At 43.1% G+C, this 25,541-nt stretch overlaps 1 protein-coding gene across 1 annotated transcript in view; it reads right to left on the bottom strand.

Moving 5' to 3' along the window:
* Positions 1–233: 233 nt before the first annotated feature.
* msrb3 (methionine sulfoxide reductase B3) overlaps positions 234–25,541 on the bottom strand; it is a 28,776-nt gene continuing 3,468 nt past the window's right edge. The window contains exons 2-6 of the mRNA XM_073480290.1: positions 18,901–19,009; positions 4,943–5,020; positions 4,584–4,612; positions 3,249–3,346; positions 234–1,135 (exon numbers count right to left, since the gene is read on the bottom strand). Coding sequence (XP_073336391.1) covers positions 971–1,135; positions 3,249–3,346; positions 4,584–4,612; positions 4,943–5,020; positions 18,901–18,938 — 408 coding nt within the window. The 5' untranslated portion in view covers positions 18,939–19,009 and the 3' untranslated portion in view covers positions 234–970. The remainder of the gene's footprint in view (positions 1,136–3,248; positions 3,347–4,583; positions 4,613–4,942; positions 5,021–18,900; positions 19,010–25,541) is intronic.

Raw genomic sequence — 25,541 nt, 5'->3', positions numbered from 1 at the left:
ACTGCTCGGGCCCTAATAATCATTACAATTACAATAGGGTCCTCGCAGTTTCACTGCTCGGGCCCTAAAAAGAATTCTTTGGGTATAGGCTACAGTCAGAATGAAATTGGGGGGGAGCACTTTCTCTGTCACAAGCTTTGCATTACCCTCTAAAGATCTGTTCCGATACCTACAAATAAGGCACTACATTAAAAGCCATACAGAGTGGGAAAAGATTAAATGAGACCCAGTAGTTATTGAACAATATTTTATTATGGTAATGAAAATAAATCTGCCAAATAAGAATCACATCCACATATTTACAGGGTGTTAGTAGTCTGTTGTTTGTACTTGGACTACCTCTGTTCACCCTGTTGCCGTCTGGCAAAATATATAGCAGTATCTGCTGCCTTACCACCAGACTACAAAGCAGCTTCTTTCCTCAGGCTGCGAAACTCATCCTCAACATGTCGCAATACATTTTTTTTTTAACTTTTGTAGCAAGTTGCATTTTATACAACCCTGTGTTGTAAAATGACCTTGATTTATATAGCACTTTCTAGCCGTACAGTATAGATATTTAATTCAACCATTACTAGTTTTAATGCAGGGTTTGAGCAAAATCTGAACATATTTACTAACATAAAGAACTAAAGCAGGAGCAAATACAGGAAATGACCTTACGGCCACAGTATATTACTTGTCCACACAAAATGCTATGTCTCACATGCGCTCTGTCACTGTCTGTGTCACAGCTGATTGGAGATAGGAGTGCTTGCATAGGCAATTTCTTTAAATCAACCTGTTAGTATCAAATATCACTTCAAAAAATATAAGATATTCTTCAGTTGGAACGCTCAACACTAGTTTGTGTCTAAGGATTGACCATCTTCCTTATGCAATATTAACCACTTACTTATGTTCACATTGTGATGCAGAGCCTAACTATAATTAATTATTTTATGTATGCAGTGGAGCATGAGTCTTTGTTTCAGAGCTCTGTCTTTCCATCGGTCATTGTGCTACTGGTAGCCCCACCCTCAGAGGAGGTGGCCGTGTGTTTGGGCTGGAAAGCCAACGCAGCCGAGTTAATACAGTGGCGTTTTCCTGTGGGTCTTGGTCCATCATCAAACAGGTGTCCCAGATGAGCTCCACACTGAAACACAATGGGAACATTTTTATGCATTTTTGGTATTTTAGTGAAAAGATGTAACTATTTATGATTCTAGACTTATGGACATGGCCACAGGTGAGCTGCTCTGTCATAGTTAGAGTTTGTTGTTCTGTTATTTTCTGCTTTATTTTGAACTCAAGTGTCATGTTTTGCTCTTCATTTCCTCCCGTTGTGTGATTTCCCGGGCATTTTCTGTGTTCACCTGTGTCCTGTAAGTTAATCAGCCCTTGTGTCCTGTGTGCTCCCTGCTGTCTTTGTCAGTTTGTCTGTTTCATTTCCCTGAGCCTGTTCCTGTGTCTTCGTGTCCCTTCTACCATTTTTTTGTTTTGGGGTTTTATTCCTTGTGTTTTTCCTAGTTTGTATTTTGCATTTGTATTTTTGCACTTCTTGGATTTTGGATTCTATGGTTTTTGGCTTGTTATTAAAAGCTCACTTTTTGTTCTTAACCCTGCCTGCCTCCTGAGTGTCTTGCATTTGGGTCCTCACTATTTTGCCAAACATCACAGTACGAACTGACCAAAAAATATGGATCCAGCAGACACCAGCACGAAATTCCCAGCACCCCAGAGCCAAGTCTTTCCAGCGCCCCAGCCTATGTCCTTTCAGTTGCAGCATTGGGGGGGTCCCAGCCGACGCCACTACAGTTCCGGTGTCAGCCAGGACACCCTGCCAATCCAATTCCAGCATCTGGGTCCCAGTTGACATATCTGCTGTCTCTGGGTTGGCAGATGCCTTGTCTGTGTCTGGGTTGGCTGATGCCTCGTCTGTCTCTCGTGAGACTCAAGCCAAGCCTGCCCAGGGCATCCGAGCCGAGCCTTCCTATAGCGCCCCAGAGCCTTCCCGCCTGACCTTGCGTTTGTTTTCCCTAGTTTGTACTTTGCCCTTTTGATTTGAGCTTTGCCTTTTGATTTGTATTTTGCTTTTCTTGGTTTGTACTTTGTTTAAACTTTTTTTGTTTCTTTGTATTTTTGTATTTTTCCACCTCTTGGATTTTGGATTCTATGGTTTTTAGATTTCGGCTTGTTATTAAAAGCTTGCTTTTTGTTGTTAACTCTGCCTGCCTCCAAAGTGACTTGCATTTGGGTCCCCCAAATGTCACAAGCCTCATGGAAATGATTTTGGTGGCATACATTTTGTTGTATAAAAATTTGACTGTCAGCTCAATTTCAGTGTCCTTAGGTAATATCCATTGTGGAGAGTGATTATGGAATCCACTGCTGTCCACTGAGTGCGCTGAGTGTGCATACATACACAAAGTGGCTTTAGAGTGTAAGTTCATCAAGAGAAACAAAAAAGAGACCTTGTCGGCCATCTTGGCTCACTGTCTCTCCACGTCCACCATGCTGGCTCTCTCTCTTCACATCGGCCATCTTGGCTCTCTCTCCACAGCCACAATCTTGGCTCTCTTTCTCTCCCTCTCTGACACACACACACACCACATGCTTTTTTGTTTGTCTGTTTGTTGTTACTTGATTTTGTTTAGTGTTTTAGTTTCATAGTTTAGCTGCTGTAGTTGATTGTTGATTGATTGTTGTTGATTGAAGTATTATTGACTATTGATTCATTTGCTGACATTAATAGATTCTATTATATTGTCCAGAGTAGTTTTCTGTGATTATTCGTGCATATGCTTTGTGGTAATAGTTGGTTGTGATTGTCAGTGCTCGGATTAATTTCCTTCACTGTTTCTTTAATTTTGAATATTTTATAAATAATTACATTTAAAGTGAACCCCTACTTTTGAGACTGTTTTCCAGTCTGGTTTTTTGTCCCTGATTCCAGGTTAGTGCTACATTTTATTAATTTGTATTAATAATTGTATTATTGATTTTAATAATACTATTAATCATTATTAATTACTAATAACCAGACCTGCCCTACCTTTGTACCCCAACACCTAGATACAGTAACAGGGACAAATTGATCATCTGGTATGGTTCTTTGTTCACAATTACTCCTGTTTCTAGTTTTGTTTATTTACTTCTTTTTTTTTATTATTGTCTTTTGTTATTTTTCATTTGTATGTGAAATGCTGCACTGATAAACGAGTAAACAACAGATGCTGTTAGTGTGTAATGCAGTGTTTATAGTGCACCTGACTGCAGGTAGTCTCCACTCTGTGCATTCCATAGGAGAAATCATCTGACTGAGTGATGGACTCCTCCTTCACAAGGTCAAAGAAGGATGGCCAACCTGAACACATGATGTCATCATCAGACAGCACTAGTCATACTATGTGTTTGATGTAGCAGATATGGCAACAGAATTCCAGGAAAGAAGACTGGTATAATTGAGTCCAGATGGGGGCCAGTGCCCCCTCTTAAATGACTGTTTTCCTACCTCAGCATCGGCAACAACGTGATCGGTATTATTTACTTCACCTGTCAGTGGTTTTAATGTTGTGGTTGATCAGTGATAAGTAACCAATGTAGCCATCACATTAGAAAGCACTAACTAATCCACAGTCCAGCACATTCACAAAAAACTGGTTTCAGTGCATTTAACACACACTGCAGGCATTTTTTCTGTCATTGTGTTGGTGGACCTGCTACTGATAGAGTTGTTGGTTGTAGACCAGTCAATTAAAGGTGCAATATGTAAGAACTGGCTCACTGTTTAAGTCATATTCACAAATACAGGGTCAGCATATCACCAGAGTATAACTAGCTGCTAACTGTAGCTGTTGTTAGCTAGTAAACTCAGTTAGCCATGAATTTAGTGGTCCAGACTGGGAGCTCAGGGCACCAGAAGAATGTTTGTGTTTACAACACTAGGACAGGAACTTTAGGACTGGAATGGGCCAGGGCTAGGTGGTTAGCATACTACCTTCAGTAGATATCTCTGCAACACAACACAAAGGCGTCATAATGAATTTGGTTGTCACATTCTGTTATTCTCACATAATGCACCTTTAAACTGATGGAATGATTTACCCCTTAGGTCCACTGGATGCAGCTGCAATGAGGCTCAGACTCCCTCAAGATGCAAATGTCCACTGGAAATGTTTCAAAAGTGGAGGGTCTTCTTAATGTCTGTTAATGTTATTTAGCAGAAGCTTGTTAATATTGTTTAATTGATTTGGCAACTTTTCTGTGTTTACAAATAAATTGAAAACTCATCTGCAGCTCATTTACAGTATGATGATAAATGCAGTAACATATACTGTGGCTGGACGTTACTAGTTTTGAATGACTGTATACAGCATGCCATCGTATCTTCAGTTTTATTGTTGTTTTGTATTTCCTGAATAGTGTGTATGATAAGAAGGAGAATACTAGCATTCCTCACTTCACAGACCTTTTTGGAAATGTGACGAAAACAAGAAAAATTTGTTTTGCTGCAGAGATGTGACCTGCTTGGGCAAAAATAGACCTAGACCCTTTGTAAAAGACAGCAGAAACAAGAGATGGATTGCAGTGGTTCAACTTACCTGAGCCTGAGTCAAATTTAGTGTTCGAGCTAAAAAAGAAGCCAAAATGTCAATTAGAGAACAATGTTACTTTCATGTTTTTTTTTTTAAATACTGCCTTATCTTCCTTATACTTTTCTTTTAGACCTTTGTGAGGTATTATGACTTCAACCATCTTGCAGAAAATTCAGTTTTTCAATTCAAGATAATGTCGACAGAATACACTGTCACACTGTTACAAACAAATTCTTTAAGCTTATCGCAGGCCTACACGCACACACACACACACACACGCAAACACATGCACACACATACACACACACACACACAAACAGAGTGGGGTTAAGGACTTGTTGACACATAAAAAGTACACCTCATACCTGAACAGCAGGGCCCCACAGACAACACAAGTGTAGGTCCCCTCATCCTTATGGTGTGTGAACTCTCCAGTGAAGGCCCTGTGGAAAATGGCTGTTTTAGTAAAACTGAATGGCTTGATATGATGAACAAATTAGTATTTGTTCAATTGTAATGTTTCCAACATGTTCCTTTCCATATTCATGTTTCTTTGAAATATATATTTTTTTATGTTTTTAAGAGGGTTTGTGTGTGTACAGTGCCTAAAAAATAACCACCCCCTTGGATGTTTTCCCATTTTATTGCTTTTAAAAATGGAGTCATGGTCAACATAATTTGGCTTTTTTGACAAAAAAATTTACAAAGGAAAAACTCTTTAATGTCTAAGGGAAAACAGATTTCGACAAAGTAATTTCAATTAATTAAAAATATATAATAAAATATATAAAAAATATAAAATTAATATAAAATAATGGCATAAGTATTCATCCCCTTTAAAGTGACTGACCTAATTCAACAGAGGTCTGGCCAATTGGTGCTAGTAATCTCACAATTAGTAAAATGGAGATCATCTGAGTGCAATGAATCAGTCTCAAGTGATTGTAGTATGAAGACACCTGTGTCTGAAGGTCCAGTCACTAGTTAATCAGTATTCTTGGCTACAAATATACCATGAAGACAAAAGAACACTCCAAGGAACTCCATGAAAAAGTTATTGAAAAGTATAAATTGGGATGGATTTCCAAAGACACTAAACATCCCTCGGAGTTCAGTTAAATCCATCATTAAGAAATGGAAGGAATATGACACATGTAAATCTGCCTAGAGCAGGCCGTCCTCACATACTAAGTGATTGTGCAAGAAGGAGACTACTGAGGGAGGCTGCCAAGACACATATGACTACTTTGAAGGAGTTAAAAGCTTCAGCAGCTGAGTGGGAGAGACTCTGCATACAACAACTGTCACCTGGGTCCTTCACCAGTCAAAGCTTTATGGGAGAGTGGCAAAGACAAAGCCCCCCGTTGAGGAAAGCTCATATCAAATCTCGACTAGAGTTCACCCAAAGGCATGTGGGAGACTCCAAGGTCAATTGGAAGAAGGTTCTTTGGTCTGTTGAGACCAAAATGGAGCTTTTGAATATCAGACTAGAAGCTGCACTTTCCTGACCTTGCTTTCAGGACCGCAGTTTCAGGACCCAAGTTTTTTGTCATAGCACCTCCTACTGTAGAGGTGGCTGTACTTTCAGGAACACACTTTCAGGACTGCGGTTTCAGAACCCTAGTTTAATACTTTTTGTTATAGTTTTGATGGTTTATTCAACCCAAATAATACTTTGTGACTCATTATGTATACTTTTAAGGTTGAGTCCACCCAAATAATACTTATTAATAATACAAATAATGTTAAATGAATTATTGCACTAAAATCACATTTAGACCTTAAAGAAAGACAAGGACAATAGTCAAATTTGACTTTTTAATACTTGGCACAAAGACGTCCTGTATAATTAATCCCACCTGTTGATTGTGAAGTTGACACATATGGTTACAGCCTTGAGAGTCTTGCCCGAAATGTCCATATGGCGATATTAAGCAGCTAACGCAGTTGCAGCAAACTGTCATAAGCTTATTATACTTAACTTACATTACGCAAACTTATTGCACACTTCGTCAAGCCGACGTTAACTTTCCTGTCCAGTTCAAGACAACAGACTTGTTTATAATGTCAAACAAATAAAACTTTATTCACTTTCAGTACTCACACTTATTTGTTGTCCGTCTTACTCCCCCTATCTCTAAATCGGTTGTCCAATTTGGTGGGTGGCACTGTGGCGAAAAACTAGAAATGTGGTCCTGAAAGTGCAGCCTCCTCTTCTACAGCATTAGCCTACCCTTCTCAGTACATTTGCAAATTCATGATGAAGTGTTATTCCTCCACATCTTTAGCACTCATACATCGCCATATAACACACGTGCCCGCGACGTCCTCAAAATAATAAAACAATCTCCCAAAAAATCAATGAGATGTTAATGATCGTTAATGAAGCCTGATGCGAATGACTACAGGAGTAGAGTATTTAGCTTGTTTCCAACAGAGGGCGCTGTCTACATTCCGTTACAATAGGAGTTGACAAGATGAGGACATGACTGAACTTCAACAAGTCACGTTACATCAGACATGACGCTTAACTTTGATGGTTTTGCAAAGAGAGATGACCATCTCAACTGTTCTTATTAGGCCAAATTACATGGGTAGGCAACTGGTTTACATATTGTAATTCATAAATATTGTACAGTTATAATTCATTGTCATAGGTTAGATACAGTTACATCTGTAAGACAGAAAGTAAGTTAATGTGGTCTTATACTTGAAGTATATGACCACATGTTTGTTCATGAATAGTTAATATTAGCCTGATCTTGTCTTCATTCAATGCTGCAGGTCGATTCTGCATTTGGAACTGAGAATTAGTTGAACATAATTCAGCACTATGTGTTTAATGTTTCGATTGAATTGCCCAATATGTGGCCCTTCGCTTATTTTGTAAGTAAGTAAGTATGGCCCTCTGGAAAAAAATGTTGCCCACCTCTGCCATATAAGAACTCTACTGCCATACTTCACTGTAGTGACCATGTCCTTCCAACATCAAACATTTTGGATACCATAGTTCCAGAAAGAATGACTTTGGTCTCTTGTCAGCAATATGGGCCCTGGCACAGGCTGAATGGGTTAGCTTGTTCTTTGGCTTCAGCAGTACCTTTGTACCTCAAGTGAGTCTTACCGTGTGAGATTAAACAGTCAGCATTCGTCTACATATTGAAAATATGGAATGAAAGTCTTAACGAGGCAAAGAGGAGACATCAGAAGAGACTGGAGAGGGACCTCAACACCAACGGCACTAAACATATGTGGCAGGCAATTCTAAATGTCACAGGCTACAAAAGCAGGAGCCCTCAATTCAGGCCTCACACATTTTGAAAATAACAGCTACATCAGAATGCTTTTTGTTGACTTTAGCTCAGCAATCAATACAATCTCACCTATGAAGCTGAACTTCACTTTCTGGGCTTGAGTACCACAATCTCAGTCACAGCTCCTCCACATTAGTGCTCAACACCGGAGCCCCCCAAGGCTGTGCACATTTGGGCTTGAGACTTGTTAATCAAGTGACTTCTGAGAGTAGCTATCAACCACCTTGATCATTTCATTTGCCAGCTATGTGTCCTTTCTGCACCCCTCCTAATTTGACCCCTTGATCGTGTCTGTGATGTATAGTAACATCTTAACCTGTAGGGGCGCTGTTTAAGTAGATTACCTGTGATGTGACCTGTTACTAATGTAGAATAGGTGTTCAGTAAAGATACATGGCAGTACACGATCTCTCCTCTCCGTCTCAGTTAATATCACATCCTTCATCCATCCACAACAATATGTGACATGGTGTCAGAAGTAAACAATGGAGGAACTAAAGCCATCGAACAGTTTATGCCTGGAAGGAAATCTGGCTGAAAACTGGCGTTCGTGGATCCAGAAGTCTGAGCTTTACCTGGTAGCCAGCAGCAACCAGGAAAAGCGGACAAGGTAAAGTGCGCACCTTTTCTCCATGTGGCCTAAGATGAAGCCATAAAGATATTGAATACCATGGACTTCGATGATGATGTGGGTGATTTGGACGTGTTGAAGTAGAAGTTTTGGCAGTATTGTGAGCCAAGGAGGAACATAACATATCTGAGGAATGTGTTTTTCACGAGGGTCCAAGGAAACGAGTGAGTCTATTGATGCCTACGTTACTGACCTGAAGAATAAAGTGAAGGTATGTGAGTTTGAGCAGCTCACGGAGTCAATGATAAGAGACCGCATCATCTGTGGTGTCACAAATGATCAGGTTAGAGCAAGACTTCTCAGAGAACCTGACTTGTCATTGAGCAAAGCTATTAATATTTGCAGAGATAATGAAGCTATACAAAGCCACATGAAAGCTTTACATGAAGATATTTATGTGGCAATGAACAAGCTAAGAAAACTGAAGCTAACAAAAAGCCCAAAGACAGCAGTGTCAATGATAAAACTGAATGCAGTGAATATGGATATAAACATGAGCCTCGCAAGTGCACTGCCTATGGTCAAACCTGCAAAGTTTGTTCACGGAAAAACTACTTTGGTTGCATGTGCCAAACAAAGAAATTAAACGAATATTCCCAGAAAATAGAGAGAAATGTAAATAAAATTGAACAAGAAGAAAGTGAAATATTCATTGGGTCCATTGACACAAAAGAGAGAAGAAAAAAATAGCCACGATTACAACAAACCTGAAAAAATTGACTTAAGTACTCAAGCACACCTTCAGACTGGATACAGGCACTGATTGCAACGTCTTACCCCTGAAAATATTTCGAAAAAAGTTGCACGGAAACATGCACCTTTGATGAAGTCCAGCTTCAAGTTAGTGGCCTATTCCCGTCACCAGATGGTGCCATTGGGTGTGGCAAAGCTGAAATGTGAGTACAAAACTGGAGTGATAGAGTTTGAATTCCAGATAATCTAAGACAATTTAGCAGCTATTTTAGGTGGCGATGGGACTTAACAAAAGAGTATACAAAGTGGAAAAAGAAGATGAAATGGACATCCTGAAAGAGTATAAAGATGTGTTCACTGGGCTGTGTAACTGGACTGCATCACATTAATTCAGCAGTAACTCCGGGGGTTCACCTGCCCAGAAAGGTGCCATTAGCACTGAAAGACAAAATAAAATGTGAAGTGGAAAGGATGGCAAAACTTGGTGTGGTTGAAAAACAGACAGAATCCACAGACTGGGTTAACAGCATGGTCACTGTCCAGGACCCAAGTAAAAAATAAGACTCTGCATTGACCCACAAAACATCAACAAAGACATAAAGAGGGAACACTTTTCCTTAAGGACAGTAGAGAAGGTTGTGGCAGAAATGCCAAATTCCAGTCTTTTCTGTATTGGACACAAATACTGCCAAATATGACTAGATAACGAAAGTTCCAGATTATGTACATTCAACACACCATTCCGTCATACCAATTCAAATGCCTTCCCTTTGGTGTTTCATCTGCTCTGGAGGTTTTTTAAAAGAGCATTGTTCAGAGGCTTGGGGACTTGGAAGGATTTGTGAACATCATTGATGACATACTAGTATGGGGTGAAGACAAAGTTGAGTTAAGTTAAGTTGAGTTAATGCTGTGACACACAGGTAACTTATTTGGTTATTGTCTTTACTTTTAGTAGAAAGGTGTCATTTCTGTAAATGTTTGCTGCATAGAATACTAAACAGATTGCATGGTTCTGACAAATGATGGTTTTAAGTTGAGAAAAAAAGGATATCTAAACTGAAGGAGATAACACACAATCTCTCCTCTCCATCTCAGTTAATATCACATCCTTCATCCATCCACAACAGTATGACAGTGTCAACTGTGTGCCCCCTGCAGGTTTGAATGCAAATGCCCCCCTTCCTTCCCTTTTGTTTCTTGTAATTTCATTGTCTGATGAAGCTGATGACCCTTCCTGCCTTTGTTTCTATTGCATTCCAATTGATTTATGCATATGTTTTGTATTACCGGTGCCAGACGATGCCATCCAAATTTAAGTAAATTTGCTGTGTGGTTGCGAAAAGGGGGTTAATGGAACTGTTGAGAGGTTTACTTTGTAAGAGTTGTTTAGGAATGCTTGCATTTTCATAACTTTGACTTAGTTTTAGAGTTTCCTTGCCTCTTCCTGGCCTTAGAATCTGAATTGCTCTTCATAATTAAATATATTATATATTTTAATCGAAAATTAACCAGATGTTATGTTGTTGTTTTGGTGTGTGACTTCCTGTCTGCGCTGTGTTGAATTCGGCTGAATTATTGCGCCATGCTCCGGCATCCGGAAGAAATAGAAGCCCTGCGTATTTGCTCCGGAAGGGTCTGAACTGCCAGAGCTGAAATGGAGCAGATATGCAACTAACTGCCGTGGCGGAGCCGTGACGGAGTGGAGCCGGACCGAACACAGATCTGGTGGAATTTAGGGGTCACTGTGTTCATAGGTTTGAAGTGAGCCAGGATATGATGTTTATTTAAGATCCTCCTGAGTTTCTCAGATATTCCCGCAACATAAGGAATGACAATGTTGTAACGTTTTTCCGTCTCCTCCTCTCTGTCTGCTCTGTATCTTTTAGAGGTTTTGACAAAGGTCCAGTTTGGGTATCCACAGGTTTTAAGTTCTCCCCTGATGTGCTTCTGTTCGTTCTCCTACCCTCTGTCTTTGTGGGCACGGTCTCAGCCCGATGGTTTAGGGTTCTGATGACCCTCAGCTTGTGCTCCAGTGGGTGATGAGAGTCGAACAGCAAGTATCGATCTGTGTGTAGGTTTTCTGTACACCTCAGTGTTGAGGCTTCTGTCTTCTTCAGTGTGTACTGCACAGTCCAAGAAGGGCAGACTGTCTCCTCTGACATCTTCCTGCATGAACTTGATGTTATTGTCCAACTGTCCAATTGTCTATTGTTGTGAAATTGTTTTCTGTATAATAGTCAGTTTTTTTTAAATCCTGAAAATTATTAGTCTCTTGACCACCTGTCTCAAATCCTTTTGAAAATTATATTTCGCTTACCTCAATGCAACTCAATCAGCATTTAATTCATCGCAGATTTGCCTTTTGGTGTTTTTTGTTGACTGTTGACCGACCTGATCAATTTTCTCTCAGCAGCAGGTTATAGTTTGTGTTTTCTTCCTTACTGTGGCAGTGACACAACTGTGCCATGCACTTTATACTTACCAACAATTGTTTGCTCAGTTGATGTTGGGACCTCCAACTGCTATGAAATGACTTCAAGTGACTTTCCTGACTTATTCAAATCAATAATGTGCTCTTTCAGATCAATGCTGAGCTCCTTAGTCTTCCCCATTGTAGCGTTTGTGGCTGAGTCTAATGGGCGTATCAAAAAAGCCTTTTTAAAATTGGCCCAGAAAAGTAATGAACTGTTATCAATCATAATCATTCAGAAGAAGTTAAGAGGCCATGCTACAAAGCAATACATGATGAAGTGACAGCAATTAGTAACGGCCTTCTCCAGGAAACTGGCTTTCACCTGGTGGTAATCTATAGACCTCCAGGGCCCTACTCTTCCTAATTCTCAGAAGAATTTGGTGATTTTCCCTCCCATGGGTTAGATGTGTCAGTCCTGAATGTCACTTATATCCCTTGCAGTGTCAGACCACTTTCTTATTACATTTGAAACGTCATTAGCACACGTCCTTGTACTGGTGAGAGAAATATTTTTACTTCTTGTCATATCAACCCAGCAATTTTAGCGCCACTCAGGGACAAATTGTCTTTGGTCTTGGCTCCTTTTGCGACAGTGATAGAACCTGTTGAAAAGTTCACAAATGACCTTAACTCAGTACTTATTTCTCTCCTTGTTTTGATGCACCCATCTCTACCAAGAGGAGAATCAATCAAAGAAATCTATACCCTGGTGTGGAGGGGGCGTGGTGCATCAGCTGCAGGAGAGAGGTGTGGGGAGGGCTCAGGAGAGCAGCGCCAGGTGAGAGTGATTGGCACACCGGTTTCCTGTTGAGCTAATCACTCTCTCCTTTAAAACACAGTAGCGTGCTGGACCTGAGAGGAAGAGGGAGACACACATGGACGGATGCTCCTGGCGGTCGGCAGCAAAGGACGCCTGTGATCGACCCCGAGAGAGCTATTGTGTGGCCCGAGTATAAAGAAATAAAAGATCGTAAAAATCATCACTCCGTGTGTCTTTTCCTGCCGAGAACCCACAATGGCATCAGACTACGCCACATTGGCACCCAACGTGATTCGGCAGGGCCATCCTGGACCGACTGGGATTCTCCGCGGAGGACCATCGCCGCAGGTTTCGGGGAGCCAAGCTCGGACCCGCAGAGCGGCCGTTCGTCTTTGCACAGCAGCTGAAGGACGCGGCAACGTGATGGCTGCAGCCCGGGGATTCCGCCGGCGAGGTCCGGTTGGTGGACCAGATCGTCCTGGAGCAGTTCACGGAGGGGCTTCCAGCTGCCACCTCAGACTGGGTGCACTGCCACCGCCCGGTGGACCTGACCGCGGCCATCACACTGGCGGAGGACCATCTGGCTGTGCTCTCCAGAGCCCGGGCACATGAGGGTCGGCCAGCCTCTCCCGCCCGTCCCACGCCGGCACCCCGGAGAAGACCTGCGCCCGACCCACACACACACACACACACACCCGCTCGACCCTCTCCTCCTACCCGATCGAATCCCCCTTCTCCTCTCTTTCCTTCCCAGGTTCCAGCCGCTACAGGGGCTGCTCTCAGCCCACAGAGGGTTCCTCAGGCGGCAGGGCAGGAGTGCTGGAGGTGTGGACAGCCCGGACACTTCCGCCGTGAATGCCCACTCATGGAGGTCGGTCAAGTGATTCGGGTTGTCGGCCCTCCAGCACCCTCCCCAAGTCCAGGAGGGACGTACAGCGTTCCGGTAAGGATTCAGGGGGGTACATATCAGGCGATGGTGGACTCGGGCTGCATGCAGTCTATAGTTCACCAGAGTCTGATTCGACCCGGGGCTCTGATAGAGGCTGGATGGGTGGATATTAGGTGTGTGCATGGGGATATTCACAGATACCCTGTAGTACCAGTGGAAATTCGGTTTAAGGGTAAAAAGCATAGTGTGAAGGCTGCGGTTAGCTCCCGCCTAACGCACCCCCTGATTCTGGGTACTGATTGGCCGGGGTTTGATAAGCTAGTGGGGCAGTGTGTGGGGGTGCGCTCACGGCCGACAGGGACATGGGATATGTGCGCTGTGCTCAGCGGTGACGCGAGGTTGTCCGACACTGCAGACGGGGAGGGGGAGCCAGCGGGGCCTTCTCAGGAGGCTCCGCAGGTTCCTGTGTTTGACTCCATGGAAGATTTTCCACTCGAGCAGTCTCGTGATGATACTCTACGCTTTGCCTTTGACCAAGTGATAAAAATTGATGGTCACATGGTGCGCCCGGACACAACGTTAACATATCCACACTTTTCATTACGTAGGGACAGACTTTACAGAGTAAGCCGTGACACTCAGACAGGAGAAATAATGACCCAGTTGTTGGTACCGAAAAGCCGCCGGGAAATGGTCTTCCAGGCGGCTCATTATAACCCGATGGCTGGACATATGGGGTGTGAAAAGACACTTAACCGTGTAATGGCCCGATTCTATTGGCCTGGTATTTGGGCGGACGTGCGCCGCTGGTGTGCGTCTTGTCCCGAATGCCAGTTGGTTAACCAACCGGCCACCCCGAGAGCGCCTTTGCGCCCATTACCACTGATTGAGGTCCCTTTTGACCGTATTGGGATGGACCTCATCGGGCCATTTCACCGGAGCGCACGTGGATATCGCTTTGTGTTAGTTCTTGTGGATTACGCAACACGATATCCAGAGGCAGTGCCGCTGCGCACCATCTCTGCAAAGAGTGTGGCGCAGGCGCTGGTTAGAGTTATCTCCCGAGTCGGGATCCCGAAAGAGATCCTGACTGACCAAGGCACCCAATTTATGTCACGAACACTGAGAGAACTGTACGGATTATTGGGCATCAAGTCAATTCGGACCAGTGTTTACCACCCTCAAACTGACGGCCTCGTTGAGCGCCTGAATAAGACGTTGAAGTCCATGATCCGTAAATTTGTTCACGATGATAGTAGCAATTGGGATAGGTGGCTAGATCCTCTGTTGTTTGCAGTACGCGAGGTACCCCAGGCCTCCACGGGATTTTCTCCCTTTGAACTGCTGTTTGGCAGGAGACCACGCGGGGTTTTGGACCTGGTTAAAGAAAGCTGGGAGGAAGGTCCAAGCCCCAGTAAAAACGAAGTTCAATACGTCCTGGACCTGAGAGCAAAACTCCACACACTAGGACAGTTATCACGTGAGAATTTGCTCCGGGCCCAGGAACGTCAGCAGCAGCTGTACAACAGAGGATCTAGGTTAAGACAATTCTCACCAGGAGATAAAGTGCTTGTATTGCTCCCATCTTCCAACTCCAAATTACTCGCCAAGTGGCAAGGGCCCTTTGTGGTCACACGGCGAGTGGGTGAGGTTGACTATGAGCCTGTGCGATCTGACCAGGGAGGGGCTACACAGATTTATCACCTCAACCTCCTTAAAGCTTGGAGAGAGGCTGAGTCTGTTTCCCTGGTGGCGGCAGTGGCAGAGAGAGATGAGTTGGGGCCTGAGGTACCAAAATCGACCAATCCTGCCTCGCTCCTATGTGAAAACCATCTCTCGCCGTCCCAGAGAGCAGACATTGCCAGGTTGCAGCAGCGTGACGCTGATGTGTTCTCCCCCCTGCCAGGACGCACAAGCCTTATTCAACACCACGTGCAGACTCACCCGGGCGTGACAGTGCGTTCACGGCCCTATCGTTTGCCTGAACACAAGAGAAAAGTGGTCCAGGCAGAATTGAAAGCCATATTGGAGATGGGGGTAATAGAAGAGTCCAACAGTGCCTGGTGTAGCCCCATCGTTCTTGTAACCAAGAAAGATGGGTCTATCCGGTTCTGTGTGGACTATCGTAAGGTGAATGATGTTTCACGGTTTGACGCCTATCCTATGCCCCGGGTCGACGAACTCCTGGACCGCCTGGGCACTGCTCGTTTTTTCACAACGCTGGATTTGACCAAAGGCTACTGGCAGATTCCCTTATCTCCAGAGTCTAGGGAGAAAACGGCCTTCTCCACTCCGTACGGTTTGTACCAATTTGTTACACTTCCATTTGGGTTGTTCGGGGCACCAGCCACGTTTCAACGCCTCATGGACCGGGTGCTGCGTCCACATGCTGTATATGCTGCCGCCTACCTGGATGACGTCATCATCCATAGTAACACCTGGGCGGAGCATGTACAGCAGGTGGCCGCGGTGCTCGAGTCACTGAGGCAGGCGGGGCTCACGGCCAACCCGAAGAAGTGTGCAGTTGGACGGAGGGAGGTACGGTATCTGAGGTACCACTTGGGCGGCGGGCAGGTGCGTCCTCAGGTAGATAAGACAGCAGCGATTGCAGCCTGCCCAAGGCCCAAGACCAAAAAAGAGGTGCGGCGGTTTTTGGGGCTGGCCGGCTATTACCGGCGATTTATTCCCAACTTCGCGGAGCTGACCAGCCCCTTGACTGACCTCACCCGAAAGGGTGCCTCAGATCCGGTCCAGTGGACGGAGCAGTGCCAGGTGTCGTTTGAGAGGGTTAAGCAGGCCCTCTGTGGGGAGCCTCTTCTCCACACACCTGACTTCTCTCTCCCTTTTGTCCTGCAGACTGATGCGTCGGGCAGAGGGCTGGGGGCCGTTCTGTCCCAGCAGGTGCGGGGCTTCGACCGCCCAGTGCTGTACATCAGCCGCAAGCTGTCCGAGAGGGAGGCCAGGTACAGCACGGTGGAGAGGGAGTGCCTGGCCATCCGGTGGGCGGTCGATGCTCTGCGGTACTACCTGCTGGGGCGCCCATTCACCCTCTGCTCGGACCACGCTCCCCTCCAGTGGCTCCACCGCATGAAGGATGCCAACGCCCGGATCACCCGGTGGTATCTGGCTCTTCAGCCGTTTCAGTTCACGGTGATCCATAGGCCGGGGGTGCAGATGGCTGTGGCCGACTTCCTTTCCCGCTCTCATGAGGAGGGGGGGGGAGTGGGTTAGGCCGGACGGCTCCCCGGCCTAAGTCGGGCGGTGGAGGTATGTGGAGGGGGCGTGGTGCATCAGCTGCAGGAGAGAGGTGTGGGGAGGGCTCAGGAGAGCAGCGCCAGGTGAGAGTGATTGGCACACCGGTTTCCTGTTGAGCTAATCACTCTCTCCTTTAAAACACAGTAGCGTGCTGGACCTGAGAGGAAGAGGGAGACACACATGGACGGATGCTCCTGGCGGTCGGCAGCAAAGGACGCCTGTGATCGACCCCGAGAGAGCTATTGTGTGGCCCGAGTATAAAGAAATAAAAGATCGTAAAAATCATCACTCCGTGTGTCTTTTCCTGCCGAGAACCCACAGTGGCATCAGACTACGCCACACCTGGTTTACAAATGAAACCCGAGATCTTAAGCAGGCCTGCAGGAAAATTGAAAATGCATAGCATAAATCAAAATTGGAAGTTTTCTTTTTTGCATGGCGTGAAAGTGTACTTTGTTTTAAGCGTGCTCTTTTGCTGCAAGAATAGCATATTTCTCTGGCCTAATACGCAATAATAAACACAATCCTAGATTTCTCTTTGACACTGTGGCTAAACTTACTCAAATACCACAGTCCATGAGCTGTGCACCCTTCACTGCAAATGATTTCTTAGATTTCTTTTGCAATAAAATTGATGAGATTAGATTCAAAATTACCTCTTCGTCTCTAGCATCCTCTGCAAATTATATTGTAAAACATCCTGATGCTGATTACTAGTTAGTCTCAGTTCTTAATATTTTTGAAAGTATCTATCTTGAGACATTTTCTAAACTGGTCTCAGCCTCAAAACCAACTACCTGCCTTCTGGACCCCCCCACCGGCAAAACTGTTTAAGGAGCTTTGGCCAACACTGGGACCTACAATGCTAAATATTGTAAATGTATCACTTATGACCAGTGCTGTCCCTGCTAGTTTTAAGACTGCTGTGGTTAAGCCTCTACTTAAGAAACCTCTAAAGTCTTAAAGTTGCGTCTCAGCAACGTACTGGCTACCTACTTAATAATAATCTTTTTGAACCTTTTCAATCAGCTTTCAGAGCCTGTCATTCCACTGAAACTGCATTTACTAAAGTGATAAATGACATTCTGACAGGGGAACAGCTGATGCTGATTACTAGTTAGTCTCAGTTCTTAATATTTTTGAAAGTATCTATCTTGAGACATTTTCTAAACTGGTCTCAGCCTCAAAACCAACTACCTGCCTTCTGGACCCCCCCACCGGCAAAACTGTTTAAGGAGCTTTGGCCAACACTGGGACCTACAATGCTAAATATTGTAAATGTATCACTTATGACCAGTGCTGTCCCTGCTAGTTTTAAGACTGCTGTGGTTAAGCCTCTACTTAAGAAACCTCTAAAGTCTTAAAGTTGCGTCTCAGCAACGTACTGGCTACCTACTTAATAATAATCTTTTTGAACCTTTTCAATCAGCTTTCAGAGCCTGTCATTCCACTGAAACTGCATTTACTAAAGTGATAAATGACATTCTGACAGGGGAACAGCTGTCAGGTAAACTTGTGGTCTCTAATAACAGTAATGTTAGTAACAGTAACGTTAGTAACTAGGAAAGCTTGGAATCAATTTCTCTCTAGTCTGTCTTGTCTTGATAACCTAGCTAAGCAGTACATAGCCTCTGTCTCACTGTCTGGGTTTTATTTACGAACCACTTTCAGTGCTGTTCTGTGACCCTGTGCCTGAAAAACAAGAGACTGAAATACAACTCATTATTACTCGTTATTTATTACATTTGATAAATGCCAATAGCAGCAGCGTTAATGAACCATGGCTTAGAAAGATAACCGCATTTCACGTGTACATGCCTTCACAAGTGCATGCACGAAATGACGGGATGGGTTTTCCAGCAGCAACTTCACCCATACAGACCAGACAATAAATAGTTGAGATGGTACTCATGGGTGCTCATAATTTTGAAACAAGACAATGATTATCTGGTCTCTCAGTCAAGGTTTAGTTATAAGTCAGGACTAATAGGTTCCAAGATTTAAGGCAATAGATTGATATTGACTATTGACTATACTATTTTCTCTCAAATTTTCTCTCAAAGTGCACCAGATTGATGCATTAACTTTAAAATGTGCAAAATTTTCTTCTTGGGGCGCATACCCTGTACAACCCTAGAGGATCCAAGGTCCACACACCACAGTCTCACAAAACTCTTTGGGAACAATGACAAGTGTATGTTAACTTTTGTCCATGACTGTAATCTTGATTTGTGAATTGCCATGTTACAACACTAGCAGAAGTTTTGTATTGCATGGTGCAGGAGGTAAAAGTAATTCGTCCTACCTCTCAGTTCCTCTCTCCTGGGTAACATGGTATTGCATCGGTGTGAGCCGTTTCCTCAGCTCCTCCTGAGAAAAGTTCAGTGGCCATGTGTTCTTAGTCCTGTGTGCTCCTGATGGTTGAGGAAGGGAGGACAAAAAAATATTAGCTATGCAGTATTAAGTATCTTCTGATGGCACCAGGAAGAAAAAAGAGCTGCATGTAACTATTACACTATCTATACACTACACTATATAAATTTGAAGTCTTCCTTGGTGTCAACAGCATGCTCATACACAAACAATGCTTAAAAGCAGGGGTTGGATGAAAAAAATACCGTACAGTATAGTAATGACAATGAAAAATAAACAGTGTGTTCACTAGATATAGGAAGCTGCAACTTTGCAGCAATTTCTTGGTCTGATGATACTGGACCTTAAAGTGGCTAGTTTGCTATGTTCAACAATCTCTCATAGCTTTGATAGTAATAAATACATCAAAATTGTCGAATGCAATGATTATACCTACACAAGCAAAACAGCTGTCGTGAACGTACCTCAATCCCAAAAGCTAGCTGGCCCAGCTGTTACTTTAGCTTGACCAACTGTGCGACATTCACTTTATGCTATATTAACTCAGTTTGCTGGTTTGTAGTCCATTTAAGGGCTCAACCACACACACACACACCTCTTTGCTATTTGTTGTGGCTGTGACTTTGCTGGTCGAAGCTCTAAAATGTTGAACTCCATACAAAGCCAAGATGCTTTACTAGCTTTACCACCAGGTGCACCAGTTCTATTTGCCTCTTTGTTCACATGGAAAGTCTTGCGTAGGAGTCTCGCCTATTTTTACCACAACACATGCACAGTTCTCAGCAAAAATAGACCTAAAAACGACCTGTACATAGTCATATCGTCATCATACCAGCGTTTCACAACAGTTTTGATGTCTGAATCTGTAGAATACTGTATGTCACCGACATGAAGACAATACACACAACAGATGAAGGGCAGTTTTTTTCCCTATGCTCACTTCTTTCTCTCCCTCCCTCCCTCCCTCCCTCCCTCCCTCCATCTCTTTCCCCCTCCTGCTTTCTCGCTCTTTCAATGGGGGTAAAGGAAAACCACATCATCATATTTATTAATAATTTTTAAAGGCAAACTTTGACAACTTGAAAAAAGGGAATGAAACTTTTGAAATGTTGACATTATGGAATGAAATACTGAATGACACATGTTGAAAAGCAACCTTTTGAGGATGTTTTTCCACTGGCGTTCGCTAACAGAGCAGCCATCTTGCCGGAAGACATTGAATGAAACAACACAAAACATGAGAATACGGAATGAAGCTTGAGAATAATTGAACTAACTGAATTTCTGAGAATATGGAATGAAACACAAGTCTGTAAGGATGTTAAGAGATCTTCTACAAATGCTTCTAAAATACCAACCCTAGCTTTTGACGTATACGTGACCACATGTTTGTACAGCAATGTTTACACACCAACTCTAAAAATGGCCTTGGAACACAGATACAAATTCAGTATCTTATTGTCTCCACCAAAAGGCTCTTAAGTAACTCCAGTAACTTCTCAACTTGTTAACACCTTGATGATAAAACCCCATGATCAATGAAAAACTTAAACATTAAGTACAAACAAAACCACTCAGTGCGTGCAAGAAAGCCAAGCAGTGAATTATTTGATTCTTCTGTAAACACTTGAAATTTCAGCAGCATGCGACTATAGCCACAAACTCAACTGAAGCTAAACTCAAAGGAGAAGTGAACCATTTTAAAAGTAACCTTGTGTATCTTTGACCACTAATGGCACTAATTTTGTATTTTTATCTTTTATTTTAATAATTTCTCAAGTGATATGTTAATAGGACTATTATAAAGCTTCTTGCCTTTTGTAGCTGAATAAATTGTTTTTCATGATGACATGAATTTTCCATGCAAAATATAGAAAGCAAAGTGAAGAGGTGTATGGAAATTCACCTTATCGATAAAAGTTCGCCTTGATGAGTTACGGTATATTAGCTTTCAACAGTAATCAAGAATTCAGCCAAGAAAATCTATTCAAGTACCTGTATGTACATTCTCCTGCAGCACAATCCAATCAATTATTCAGTTTTGAAAGACAAGAGGCTAGATAATAGCCTTTTTAGCATTCAGTGTTATAATTGCAGTGCCTAGAATTTTTGATATTCACTGCATATCACTTGTTACTCAACGGTCCAATAGCCAGCTCTGTTTAGAATTGGTCCAAATGTTGAGCTCTCAAGCATTGTTCACTGCTCCCTGAGAGGACCAATCACATTTAAGAAAATAACTTAAAGCAGCTGACATCATTCTGAACACACACAAATTGGGACAGTAAAGACATGCTGACACACCAGCCAGGGTAAGTCTTAAAGAGAGGCAGAGCACATCAAACACATGGCACCCTGTCAGTGGACCTGAGGGAAGACTGCAGGACCTCAGAGCTCTAGGTTGGCTCTTGGTTATTAGGTGCAGCAGATTGAAGCCTGACATGATTGCTGGAGAGAGGAACTCCACCCACCACAAGAACCAAACACCCCTCAGTAGGGCTACAACCAAGGGCTGGGCTGGATGAAGGGAAGGGACAGATGGAGAAACAAAACAAGATAATACAAGTCAAGATGCTTAATAGCAACAGAGGCAACGTATGGGAAAGTGCTGGTCATCAGGATCATTTGGAAATCCTACTGTTCATGAAGACTTGCATTTATAACAGGTATGAGGATCATGGACACAAAAAAACAAACAACATCAATACTGCATCCTGCGTGTGTGACTAATTCCCTCATTACAATATACATATCCTATGAAGTTTATGACTTTCAGCTCATGAAAATAAAAAGAAATACCAATTTAATTAAAGAAATCATGTACTCATAGTAAAATCCAACCTCTTTGAAAAAGTCTAACCAACCAAAAATACCACATCATATTTTTGAATGCTGAAAACAAGTACATTCTTCTTAATGCACTGGTTTATACAATTGAAAAATCCATCCATTTTGCCCAAAAGTTCAGTCTCAACCATAAATACTGAAATAAGATGACTTCTCAAATCCATCTGTGCTTCCTGTTCTGCTACTCTTATTTATTTAGTTAAACAAACAACTAAAAATACTATTTAAAAATGTTAAATAATATTTCACTGACCTCATGCTCTTGTACCTCACCAAAGCTCTCTAAAATGGACATAATGTTGGGAATGGATGTAGAAAGATTGGAAATATAAAGTAATAAATAATCAGCAAATAATGAAATTTTGTGCTCCCTCCTCGAATGATTCCAGTGTAAGCATCTGCCGCACGCAAAGAGATTTCAAGCGTTTCGATAAGTGCAAAAAGAAGAGGGGAAAGAGGGCAACCTTGTCTTGTGGAATGACTTAAAGGGAAATAATCAGACCTGAACTCATTTGTCTGAACAGGGACTAAGGGCAAGGCATGGAGACTGTAGTAAAGGCTCTTGTTTTCACCACTCTGCTTACCTACCTCACTTCCTTTACCTCACTTCCTTTCCTTTCCTCAGCACTCACTGGTTCTTTTGTCACACCTCATTTACTTGCTCAAGTTCACCTGATCCACCCCTATGTAAGTCTTGCACACCCATTCATTCAGTCTTTGTTCACCTTTACATGGGGCGGCAGTCTTTGTAAGGAGTTTTCACACTTAGTAATTTGTATCTTAAGTTTAACTGAGAACTTCATTTACCATTACTTAAGAGCGATAAGATTTATTTGACTTTCTAATCCTTGGTTTGTTTTCTTTCATATTTATCAGCAACAGGAGAGGGCCACCTACAAAGTCAACTCAAGGCCTTAGTCCTCTACAGTACATCTCATGGTCAGCAGGAACAGATATTTGGCACCCCCATCTGGCAGAACACATGCCTACAAGTTTGAAGCCCCTTCCTTTCAAAACCTGACTAGAGAGGATGAGCTTGCAGTACCGGATGCTGCATATGGCCCTCAGTTATCTACTCAACCTTAATAAAACAGAACAATTCAAATATCACATTCTTCTTGATCATCTTAAAATGGACCAAGTCAAGCAACTAGCCCTTGCCTTCTCCTATGCTCCTGATCTATACACCCAAGCCATACAGGTCCTTGATGAACGTTATGGGCAACCTAGACAATTGGCATTGAAGGAGCTCAGAAATATTACTGATCTCCTTCCTATCACAGCAGGTGATGGTCATACTCTTGATAGCTTTGCCCTCGTGTACAAGAACTTGTTGGTGTGCTTAGCACCATGGAAGATCAAGGACATGATGGCGCTCATGTTGATCGTCTCCTTGAAAAGCTGCCTGCAGAACATTCCAGTCGCTTTAAACGGCATGTCTACAGGAACCAAGGTGTCATGACCAGTGTGTGAAATACAGGGGGGTCCGGGGGGCTCGACCCCCCTGATTAACCCATGAGACCGCCTGAAAGCCTCAAAAGCAAAATTTGAAGGGGGTCTCAAATTTTGTCTAAAAAATAAAATATTTTATTGTCACTAATGGTCACTAAAATGTGTTTAAGCTCACCATGTCCAGTTTTCAGAATCCAAAACATTTATTCACAAATATGTTGTATTTTTTTGCCAAGCGGAGCCAGCCAGTCCTGCGCACGTCTGCAAATTAGCCATGTGCGCCAAACAGAAGAAAGATGTAAAGTTGAAAAGTCATACTAAAAATGGCTAGCAAGCGAAAGCTAAACCAGAGTGTATCACTCACACACTTTGGGCTCACATCCAAAAAGGTGGCACTCAGAGATGAAGAGGCACCGAAAGACGATGCTGGTGCAGCTAGCACAGTGGGCCCACTCGCTACCAGAACAGAGGGTCCTCTCCCACCCAGTGACTCCCCAGAAGAACAACGTGAAGTTGAGGCCGAGTGCTCCGAAGACGCAGCAGGTGCTGAGGTAACGTTAGCTGCTACTGCTGCTAACACAAGTGCCGACTGGTTGGACAATGAAGCAGGTGGGCGAATGGAAAGACTGCAAGTTATGTAGGCCTTGTGGTTGGTTGTGGTCTTAGAGAGAGCACCCACCGTGGTGATGTTTGGCTTGTTGTAGGCTGTCTGTCAGCATCCGCCGTGGTGCTTTTTTCAATTTGAGAGATGGCCTTTTTGCACGGTTAGGTGAATGTGCTTTGTGTATGTGTTCAATGATGCATCTGTCTGATCGTATTTGCTGTAGGTGGATGGTTGAATAATGTCACATGATTGGTCATAATGCAGGCTCTCACTTGCAAGTGCACTGATTGCGTGCCAGTCAACAATAGGCTATACCTGGCATTTATTCAGTTGATTGCTCTTGTAAGTGTGCCAGATTGGTGCCAATTATTGTCGTGTCTGCATTGTAATGCACAACTTTGCCTCTCCTTGTTATAAAACAATGTGCATCCAAACAACTTTAGCCAATGCAACCTCCTATGTCAGCAGGGCCGGCCGCTGGCATAAACACTCTATGCGGTTGTTTAGGGCCACAACCACTAGAGGGGGCCACACGATCAGTGTGTTATTGGATTTTTGATCCTCTCTTTATTTCAACATATACTACAATACAATGACGGTAACATATCAATTTAAACAGACGTATTAGTACAGGGGTGAAAAATAAACCAGTAAAGTAAGTTAGTTTCTGACCGCTCCCTCCTCCGTGCGTAACCATGGTGACAACGCAGCCGCAGCGGTCGGCAACCGCGGCATTGTGGGTATCGTTATTTCGCTGGTGTGGGAAATTAACAACACTACAATGGCTCCTAAAAGAAAATTTAGGAGTGGTGCGGAAGGACGAAAAAAAAGAAAAATCGAGACGGAAAGAAGATCACAAGATAAAGGTATGTTATAATGTGACTGTTTGATTCATTTCATTTCAATCAGATTAAATACTCTGCGCAGCATTGCTGTTATTCTAAAAATAGCAACTGAAAGAGAAGAGACTGCGAAGCACAAAGACTCACTTTGCTTATGAAACACCAGATGAACCAGTCAAGGATGCCCTGAAGAGGCTAGAGACCACATTTTTCAATGTGGTCGTCGACTCGGCTATTACATCTTTGGATGACCGGTTTGAAACACTTGGACAAGTTAAAAGCAAGTTTGGGGTACTGCAGAACTTCTCAACCTTGGATGATGAAGCACTGAAGAAACAATGTGAGGAACTTGAGAGTACATTGAGGATGGAGAGGAAGCAGATATTGATGGGAGAGAGCTTGCCATGGAAATCAGGAACCTTCCTCAGCTACCCACAAACAGGATGTCTGCATTTGAACTGCTGGACTTTGTCCACAAGATGGAACTGACAGTTGTATCCAAATCTTTGGATATCCCTGAGGATTGCCTGCACCCTACCAGTGACAGTGGCATCAGCTGAAAGAAGCTTTTCAAAGCTTAAACTGATAAAGACATACCTGCGATCATCTATGGCACAAGACCGCCTCACAGGACTTGCCATCATTAGTATAAACCATGAGGTTGGCAGACAGGTGTCTTAAGATGATGTCATTGATGATTTTGCTTCAAGAAAAGCAAGGAGGCAAAAATTTTGAGGACTTTCTCACTGATGTTGGATGGTGGTGAAAGGATGAATAGCTATAGTTTTTACAGTAGCATATAGCTGTTATTTTGTACAATAGTTAACA

Source organism: Pagrus major, chromosome 14 (assembly GCF_040436345.1).
Source record: "Pagrus major chromosome 14, Pma_NU_1.0".
Lineage (NCBI taxonomy): Eukaryota > Metazoa > Chordata > Actinopteri > Spariformes > Sparidae > Pagrus > Pagrus major.
The sequence above is the reverse complement of the archived record's forward strand: the minus strand, read 5'-3'. Positions and strand labels throughout refer to the sequence as shown.